This window comes from Orycteropus afer, unplaced genomic scaffold (assembly GCF_000298275.1).
Source record: "Orycteropus afer afer isolate SDZICR_OR568_19922 unplaced genomic scaffold, OryAfe1.0 scaffold00054, whole genome shotgun sequence".
Classification (NCBI taxonomy): Eukaryota; Metazoa; Chordata; class Mammalia; order Tubulidentata; family Orycteropodidae; genus Orycteropus; species Orycteropus afer.
Window position 1 is genome coordinate 14,268,131 of NW_006921641.1, and position 9,801 is coordinate 14,277,931.

The 9,801-nt window shown below is 40.4% G+C and overlaps 1 protein-coding gene and 1 pseudogene across 1 annotated transcript in view; both read left to right on the forward strand.

Moving 5' to 3' along the window:
* Positions 1 to 9,801, forward strand: part of HADHA (hydroxyacyl-CoA dehydrogenase trifunctional multienzyme complex subunit alpha) — a 52,983-nt gene that overhangs the window by 29,001 nt on the left and 14,181 nt on the right. The window contains exons 8-10 of the mRNA XM_007938885.2: positions 4,687 to 4,809; positions 5,773 to 5,891; positions 8,267 to 8,323. Of these exons, the coding sequence (XP_007937076.1) occupies positions 4,687 to 4,809; positions 5,773 to 5,891; positions 8,267 to 8,323 (299 nt within the window). The remainder of the gene's footprint in view (positions 1 to 4,686; positions 4,810 to 5,772; positions 5,892 to 8,266; positions 8,324 to 9,801) is intronic.
* Positions 2,509 to 2,575, forward strand: LOC122149852 (annotated as a pseudogene).

Sequence of the window (9,801 nt, forward strand, 5' to 3'; positions counted from 1 at the left end):
CTTGGTCACAGCCAGCTACCCAGAGGGACCAAGTAATTGAACCTGTGGGCTCAGGACCATAGCCACAGGTAACATCAAGCTCAATAGGCATAACATACTATACAAAATTTTGTTCCACCTTCTACTTTGGCGAGTAGCGACTAGGATCTTAAAAGCTTGCAAGCAGCCATCTAGATGCAACGATGGGTCTCTCCTCGTCCAGAGCAAAGCAGAATGAAGAAAAGCAAAGATTCATGGAAACAATTATTCCTGAAGACTGGTACACCATGTGATCGGCAGCCTATACGACTATGAGTCCAGAAGAACTAGATGGTGCCTGGCTACCACTGTCAACCACTCAGAGGGGATCTATGTAGGAGATCCTGAACAGAGAGGGAGAACAATGTGGAACAAAACTCAAAAGCATTTGGGGAAAAAAAAGGGGGAGGACCAGGTTTGCTGGTCCAGTAGAGCCTGGTGGAACCACTGGGACTATGGCCTCTAGCTGCCCTTCAGGTCTGGAATTGAACCCACACCTGTGGTTTCCAGCCAAACAAAAGACAGGCATATGAGCTGAACATTTACCTGAGGTAGATACCCTCCTTGGAGAGAACAATCATGGGAGAAAGAAGGGCTGCTTGTGCACAGGGAGATAGCTCAGGGGGCAGGAGTGCCGTGGAGGGAAGGACACAGGGAAGAGGTAACTAACTATGGAGAGGAAGTGGGAGGTGAGCTGTTGCATTGTAGTAAACTGTGGTCAATGTCATGAGACAAAATATACGTGAACCGCTGTATGGAAAGTGAATTTGCTCTGTAAAACTTCACCCAAATCACAATTAAAAAAAACAAATTTCTTCCAACCTGAACAACTTCCTTTAACATTACCTATAGTGTAGTTCTGCTGGCGATGAATTCTCTCTTACCTTTTGGATTTTCTGACCAGGTGTTTTTATTTCAACTTTTCAAAGAAACTTTTACAAGGTATGGAATTCTAGATTTCTCTCCATCTGTTTTGATTTGTTTTCTCATCAAAAGTCTGTTGTCATTTTTATCTTTGTTCTAGTATACATATATATCTTTTTTTTCCCCGTTTGGCTGCTCTAAGGTTTTCTCTTTATTATTGATTTTAGCTATTTATGATGTGCTTTGGTGATTTTTTTAAAAAAAATATTTTTGTTGTATGTGGACTTCATTGAGTTTCTAGGATATATAGGTTTATAGTTTTCATCAAACTTTTTGGCCATTATTTGTTCAAATATTTTTCTGTCTCTTAAACTGCACCCCCACCCCCTGGCCCCGCACACCTTTTCTCTGCCACTTTCATTTTTTAAATGAACTTTTTTTTTTCCGTCTTCTTTCTCTCTGGATTTCATTTTGAATACTTTGTATTGCCATGTATTCAAGCTTACTGATCTTTTTTTACCTCAATATGTAATCTGCTATTAATCTAATCCTGTGTGGTTTTCATTTCAAGTATTGTATTTTCATCTGTAGAAGTAACATTTAATTTTTATATCTTCAGTTTCTCCTCATGTTCCTGTTTTCCTTTACTTTCTTGAATATATGGCACATATTTATAATAACATTTTTAATGTGTAGCTGTTAATTTTATCATCTCATTTCTGGTTCTGTCAATTGACTGTTCTCTTGATTATGCATCATTTTTTCTTGCTTGTTTTCATGTCTGGTCATTTTTTTGGACATTGTAAATTTTACATAGTTGAGTGCTAGATTTTGATCTAGGAGCTCTGGTAGCATAGTGCCTAAGGCACTTGACTGCTAACCAGAAGGCTGGCGGTTCAAACCCACCAGCCACTCCTCAGAAGGAAGGTTGGGCAATCCTACTTCCGTAGTGATACTGCCTCGGAAACCCAAGGAGGGGTCGCTATGAGTCGGGGCTGACTCGATGGCAAATAACAACAAGAAGAAGAAGATTTTGATCTATTCCTTTCACTGTCTTTGGACTTTTGTATGTGGTCAAATTTATTGCAAATCATTTGGATCCTCTTAACTTTGTTAAGGCAAGTCCAGAGCAGCCTTTAGTCTAGAGCTAGTTTAGTCCCACTACTGAGGCAGTAAGGAGCTCTAGTAGCACAGTGGGTAAGGTGTTTGATTACTAACAAGAAAGTTGGTGGTTCAAACCCATTTGCTCTGTGGGAAGAAGATGAGGCAATCTACTTCTGTAAAGATTTACAGCCTTGGAAGCCCTATGGGGGTCATGATGAGTTGGAATCAACTCAATGGCAGTCTGTTTGGTTTTGGGGTTTGGTACTAAGGCAATACCCTTCTGAGACCTGTATCACATTGTTATAAGGCCTTTCCATGCTAATTTTCAGAAACATAAGCAATTTCCAGCCCTGTGTGTGAGTCCTGAGAATTGTTTCCTGGTTCTTTCCTGAGCCTCAGGTTGTTTCTTATCATGCATGTGTAGAGCAGTACTGGGCCAGAGTTTCAAGGGGCGTGTCTTGGTATCCTGGGCCTTATATAACAAAATACCACAAAGTTGGTGGCTTTAAAGAATAGAAATTTGAGTGTTACAGCTCTTTCAGAATTTGTCTGACTGGTTTCTGGTTATTTATTGAAGACAGAGACACACACACACACGCCTCCAATATATGTCACTTTTAATGGACTTGCTCGTTTCATTCCATATGATTCATATTTTTTACTATTACGGCTCTCCTAGAAGCTCTGGTGGCGTAGAGCCTAAAGCATTTGACTGCTAACCAGAAGGCTGGCAGTTCAAACCACTCAGTCACTCTTCGAAAGGAAGAATGGGCAATCTACTTCCATAGAGGTACCGCCTCTGAAACCCAAGGAGGGGCCGCTATGAGTCAGATTCGACTCGAAAGCAATGAGTTTTTCTATTACGGCTCTCCAACTTTCCTCACAGCACTTGGATCTATACCATTAGGACTGCGTCGTAGTGGCTTCTGGCTATAGCTGATGCTGTTTCCCATCTGCCCCCACCAGTCTTAGAGCCACTCTGAAAAGTGGCTCTTTACTGTGGTGCTCTCCCATGGCAAAAAGAAAGAAAGAGATTTATTGCATTACAGTTCTTGAGGCTGGAAGTCTAAATTAGAGTATTAGCCATGTCAGTTCCTTCTGGGAGCTTTCCAGTTTCTGGTGGCTGCCAATAATCTTCAGGATTTCTTTACTGCTTATAGATGCCCGTGTGTCCTTCCCCCTGTGTGTGATAGATACCATTCAGAAGGGGTTAGGATTAGGACCCGTCTTACTCCCATACGAGCTCATTTAACTGATGACATCTGAAAGAAAAACACTATTTCCCCAAACCAGGTCCCATTCACAGTACAGGCATTACAACTTAAACATATCCTGGGGGACACAATTCAGTCCATAACTGACCCCTCTGTGGATCTCCAGAGTTCTCTTTCTATTCAGCAACTGCTCTCCAGTATTCTACCCCACGAATTGTAGTTGCCTTAGCCTCCCTGCAGGGCTGTGTTATGACTTTCATGGGCTCTTTGCACTTTTGCCATTCAAAGGTCTTCCCCCAGACAACTTCAGAATAGGACAGATGTCATAAAGGAGATGGTGCATATTTGTTTCAGGCTCTACCTCATATTGGGATTTTTGTCTCCTAAGTAGAACAAGCCTGCATGAGATTGCCTTTTCCACCCCAGCCACCTCCTCCTCTTGTGTAGCTTTTCCAGGCTTTTGACTGGAGCCTGGTGGATGTGTTTTCTCAGCCCTGCAAATTCTGCTCTTTGGATTTTTTTGAACCTTGCTCTTTAGTCTCCTGTTTCAAAACCAAAAAACAAAACCCATTGCCATGGACTTGATTTCAACTCATAGCAACCCTATAGGTCAGAATAGACCTGCCCCATAGGGTTTTCAAGCCTGTAAATCTTTATGGAAACAAACTGGCACTGTTTTTTCCTTCAGAGTGGCTGGTGGATTTGAACCACCAACCTTTTAGGCAGTAGCCCAATGCTTTAACCACTCTGCCACTAGGGCCTCAACCAGGTTCAAAATCCAGCAGATGCCTTGAGTGGGAAGTCAGTTGCATATTTATTGCAGGGTCTCTTATTCATAGAAGTACTTTAATCCTAAACATTATGACATCTTGAGAGATTTCACTCTCCCTTTCTAACCTGACCCCTCTGGCCTCCTGTACTGCCCTAGAACTCCACAGATGTTCCAGGAGGGAAACTGTCCTTGTGTTGGTTTCTTTGAGCTTTTCATCTGTTAACAACCATTCAAAGTTCCAGTGGTTTACTTTCCCCCAGTAGCATCCTTCCGCTTGAGCTAAGTCCAATTTTTAGCTCACACCAAAACCATCACATACTCTCAGGGAAGAAAATGAGTGGGAATTTTAGTTCATCTAACCCTTGTTGCTTCCACCACTCTCCAGTGTCTTTAAAAAGGTGATTTTTGTGATTCATTTTTATCCAGTTTTACAGCAAGTACAAGTCTCATGACCTGTACTACATCTTCTCGAAAATGGAAGCTACACTGAGATGTTTTCTGCCTACAGGCATATTGTTGCACCTCTTCTCAGGGTTATTCCCCTTCTGAGCCTGTAGTTCATGACTCTGCCATCTATCAGTCTCTAGTCTAAAATGGATAAGTGTGCTTCAAGTGGGTGCTAGAGCCTTAGGCTTTGGCACGCCTAGGTTTTTGCCTACCTGGAATTGATCTAAGCCTGATTAGCATTCTGCTCTCTTGTATTCATTTTTATAGGACCAGGAGTAAAACCCCCAGAGGAACGAACAATTGAATACCTAGAAGAAATTGCAGTTACTTTTGCCAAAGGACTAAGTGATAAGAAGATTTCTCCAAAGAGAGACAAGGGACTGATGGAAAGTGAGTGTCATTGTTAAAGAACAGAGACAAAGCCTTTTTCCTGGGAATTTAATTTTGTTTGCTATAGACTGAAAATTAGGAAGAGGTAAATATATTATTTTTACACTCTAAGCTTAAAATCAGGAGCTCTGGTAGTGTAGTGCCTAAGGCACTTGACTGCTAACCAGAACGCTGGCGGTTCAAACCCACCAGCCACTCCTCAGAAGGAAGGTTGGGCAATTTACTTCCGTAGTGATACTGCCTTGGAAACCCAAGGAGGGGTTGCAATGAGTCGGGGGTGACTCGACAGCACATAACAACAACCAACAACAAGCTTAAAATCATCCTTAAGGGTACAATAACTGTGCTCTAGGGTCAAGTCCTGAGCCTCACACTGATCAGTTGAAGCCATTCTCTTTAAACTTTATTTTGGAAAATTTTATACATAAGTACAAAATGGTGTATTGGTAGGGTGTAGTAGATCAGACCTTATACACAATGCCAGTATACCCACCCAGCTTTAATATTTATTAGCTAACTGAACCAGATTGCAGATTGACGTTTCACTATTCCCATAAAAAAACTAGTCTCACAAAATGTTCCTTGAAGCAGCTTCATGTTTTCTGCTTCTATAACTTTGTTCAAAATGCCCGCCATCCCAGGCACTGCTTTTCCCTCACCTATTTTCTACCCATTCTTCAGGCCTCACGTCAAATCCCATAAGGCTCTTCCTGATTTCTGTGGCTCAGTGACTGTTCTCTCTCTTGAGGGAGGATTAACAGCATAGGATTAACTACCAGATAATTGGCACAGGGAAATTGCTAGGTTGAAATGTAGACTGTGTATATCACACAATTGGATATATCAGAGTAGAGAGCAGTTCTTTCAGATAGCTAGAATTACATTTTAATGGAGTTTACAGAACAAGCTAACAAAGGAGGCTAGGCTCTTTGCAGTAAGTGTTTGAAACATTTTACCTTACAGAATTGACGTCATACGCCACGAGTATTCCATTTATCAGGCAACAGATTTACAAAAAAGTGGAAGAAAAAGTACAAAAGCAGACAAAAGGCCTTTATCCTGCACCTCTGCAAATAATCGATGTAAGTTTTTACTCCGTACTCCCACATTGTCCATTGTTCCTCCCTTTGTATAGCACAGTAGTCCTCTTTCGTGGTGTTCTAGACCATGATGTTTGCACTAAAGTTCTCAATTCTATTAAAGTATTTACCAAAATATGAGAAGAGCAGAGCAGGCTGTAGGGCTCATATAAAGTCATACATTTGGCCGATATTGGTGCTAGGCATATATATTCATTGGTTCATGGGTTCCAAGCTATCGGTTATAATGAGGAAAGGAACCTAAGTCCTATCAGTGCATTAAGGCCAGTACAATATGAGGCATTGATTAAGAGGTAGTTGAAATATGAATGATGGCTGTCTTCTACCCTTAGTCAAAATCATTGCCAGTACCTAAAGTATCTCATTGCTCCAATTATAAAACAAGTATGGATATAAGGAAGTTCTGAAAAAGATCAAGAATGAGAATTATAGTGATCACAGAATTGAAATGTCTATCTAAAGGTAGACTTTGAAACTTAGAACTCTTTGAAAGGTCTGTTGTTGTTGTTGTTATGTGCCGTCGAGTCAGCCCAGACTCATAGCGACCCCTCCTTGGGTTTCCGAGGCAGTATCACTACGGAAGTAGGATTGCCCAACCTTCCTTCCGAGGAGTGGCTGGTGGGTTTGAACCGCCAGCCTTCTGGTTAGCAGTCAAGTGCCTTAGGCACTATGCTACCAGAGCTCCTTTGAAAGGTCTAAGAAGATTAAAAGAGTATGTAATCAGGGACTTCAAAATTGAGAATGAGTCCATCAATAAATATTTTCAAGTGGACGACACCAGAGTACATAAAATATGAATTATAGTCTCCTGCCTACATTCAAGGGACCATTCCCTGGAGAAGGATGTCATGCTTGGTAAGGTGGAGAGTTGACGAAAGAGGGGAAGGTCCTCAACAAGATGGATGGACACAGTGGCTGTGATGATGGGCTCAAGTACAGCAAGGATCATGGAGGTGGCATGGGACCAGGCAGTGTTTCATTCTGCTGTGCATGGGGTCGCTGTGAGTCAGACACGATGGCACCTAACAACAAAAAAATAACCTACATTCATCTCACTTTCTGGGCTGGGACATTAGACATACATATGTGTGGTAGGGCGGATAATGGTATTAGAGACATTGTATAGCAGCATAGGATTAATTGCCAGATAATTAGGACAGGGGAATTGCTAAGTACTCAAGAGAGGGAACAGTCACTGAGCCACAGAGATCAGGAAGAGCCTTATGGGATTTGACGTGAGGCAGAAAATAGGTGAGGGAAAAGTAGTGCCTGGGATGGTGGGCATTTTGAGCAAAGTTACAGAAGCAGAAAACATGAAGCTGCTTCAAGGAACATATTGTGAGACTGGTTTTATATGGTAATAGTGAAATGTCAACCTGCAAAAAGGCAGATTGACTCTAGATTTTAGAAAGCTGTCAACAGTGAACTGAGAAATTTGACCTTTGTCCTGTGTAGATTATTAGGGAGCCATTTTCATGATAGTAAGTAAAAACAGATTAGAAAAAGAGACAAAGTAAAGCAATGAAGTAGGAAGCTACTTTTGGTAATTCAAGATTGAAATTTGAATAAGACCTTAAAATATAATAGTAAACATAAATATGTGAAGGTAGCAAGAAACTTGCCAAAGAGAGATTTTGAGTTAAGTTTTAGATATGTTTAGATATTGTAGGAAATTCAGGCAACAGTAGTAGAGAAGTCAGGGTTAGAGATGTAGGTTTGAATATTCTTTTTTTTTTTTTTAATTTGTCATCCTCATGACTTGTGGTTATTGAGGGTTGTTTCTTCATTTTTTATATTTGCCGTTGGACTTAGGAGAGTACTTACCCTAATGTAAAATGGAATTTCATAGACTTAATGATTAATATCACAAATTAAATGATGTGTCTGATGGAGAAAAGGGCTGAAAGTAGAATTTTGGGGATTGCCTGCATTTGGAGAACAGCAGGAAAGCTGGAGAAGTAATTTAAGCAGGAGGGAAGGTAAATAAGAGGAAAAGGTAAACATGGCAAACTTGGAAGGGGGTGATGATCCCTCTTCCTCTGGCAAATTAGCAGAATTCAAAAGTATTCATGGACAAAGAATTTGAGCTATGGAATCTTTTCTTTTCCTATTATGGTGTTTTGGGGGGTTTTTTTTTTCCCTCCTATTTCCATTTTATGCTGGGTTTAGTAGTAGCCTTAAAAATGGAAAATTAAGTCTGTCTGAAGCAACCAGGTGTACAATCTTCTTTTTCTCATTCCAATTTAGACTTTTGACTTATTCTTCGAAGGCCGACAACACTGACAGTTTTATTCAGCATTATTGTGTATTTTGGCAATCTATTCCAGCACTGAACAAATCCTTACTATGTTTTTTAGGTGGTAAAAACTGGTATAGAGCAAGGGAGTGATGCTGGCTACCTCTGTGAATCTCAGGTAAAGCTGAAGTTAATTTCCTTTCTTTTTTCATCCTTACTTACTTTATTGGAAAAACAAAGATCCAGTTCTCTGTTTAAAGCTGAAAAAAGGAAGTATCCAAAGTGTAGTAAAATTTTTATTTTTTTCCTAGTAGTTCTCATGTCTTATGATGAATTTGAGTAAACAAGTGGATGCTAAGGAAAGCCTGGTAGTCTGCAGATATTTGAACTTGCTCTCAGTAATGATGATATAACTAAAAGCAGGAGCACAGTTACAGTCCTTTCAAAATGACCTCATTTGGATGTTTGTGACCCATAATTGACTGGTCTGGTGTTATAAAATGAATATACTGATAGAATGTTAGGCCCTTGAGATAAAACTGAAGCACAGCCTCTTTTTGGCGAATTAGAAAATGAAAGAAGGTGTTTTATACACAGGAAAAAAAGACAACAGGAGTGAAGCAAGACCCAGTCTCCACGTCTACTTTTCTAGAGAGTTTGATGATATCAGGGATATAAGTGGATAGGGTTGTTTTTAGATCTTCGGTGGGGAGGAGTAAACAAAATTTTAAAATAGAGATAATCTGAAGAGAATCAGGACAGGTTCTACAGAAAATATTTCTTGCACTAGAGTACTTATTGAAGTACATATCTGATTCTTTTTTTAAATCATAATCAGATACACATGTACATATACATAAAAAAATTGAAACATAAGTAATTGTTCTTACTGTGTGCTCAGCACTACTAGTATTTTCTATGGTTTTTTTGTTTGTTTTATGTATATAACTCAGAATCAACTTGACAGCACTGGGTTTGGTTTGGTTTTTTTGGTGTATGTTGTTGTTGTTGTTGTTGTTATGTGCCGTCGAGTCGGCCCCAACTCATAGCGACCCCTCCTTGGGTTTCCGAGGCAGTATCACTACGGAAGTAGGATTGCCCAACCTTCCTTCCAAGGAGTGGCTGGTGGGTTTGAACCGCCAGCCATCTGGTTACCAGTCAAGTGCTTTTAGCCACTATGCTACCAGAGCTCCTTTTGGTGTATAATACTTACCAAAAAAAAAACCAAACTCACTGCCACTGAGCCAATTCTGACTCATAGTGACCCCCTTTGGGTTTCCAAGGCAGTAAATCTTTACAGAAGTAGATTGTCCAGTCTTCCTTCTGCAGAGTGGCTGGTAGGTTTGAACCACCAACCTTCTGGTTAGCAGTCACATGTCTTAGGCACTGCACCTCCAGAGCTCCTTATAATACTTATCATAACTTACTAAATACATGATTACTGATGGATCTGTACTCACATTTTGAAAAACGCTGGTGTACTGAATAGAACATGCTCTGTCAAGATGAGTAAAGCATTGTTTCATGTTCTATTTTAGTGTATGACAGTAACTTAACTCTAGATGCTTTCTTTGAAATGCTGTTTATAATGATGTAATCTGGTGGTGCAGTGGTTAAGGCATTTGGCTGCCAAGCAAAAGATTGGTGATTTGAACC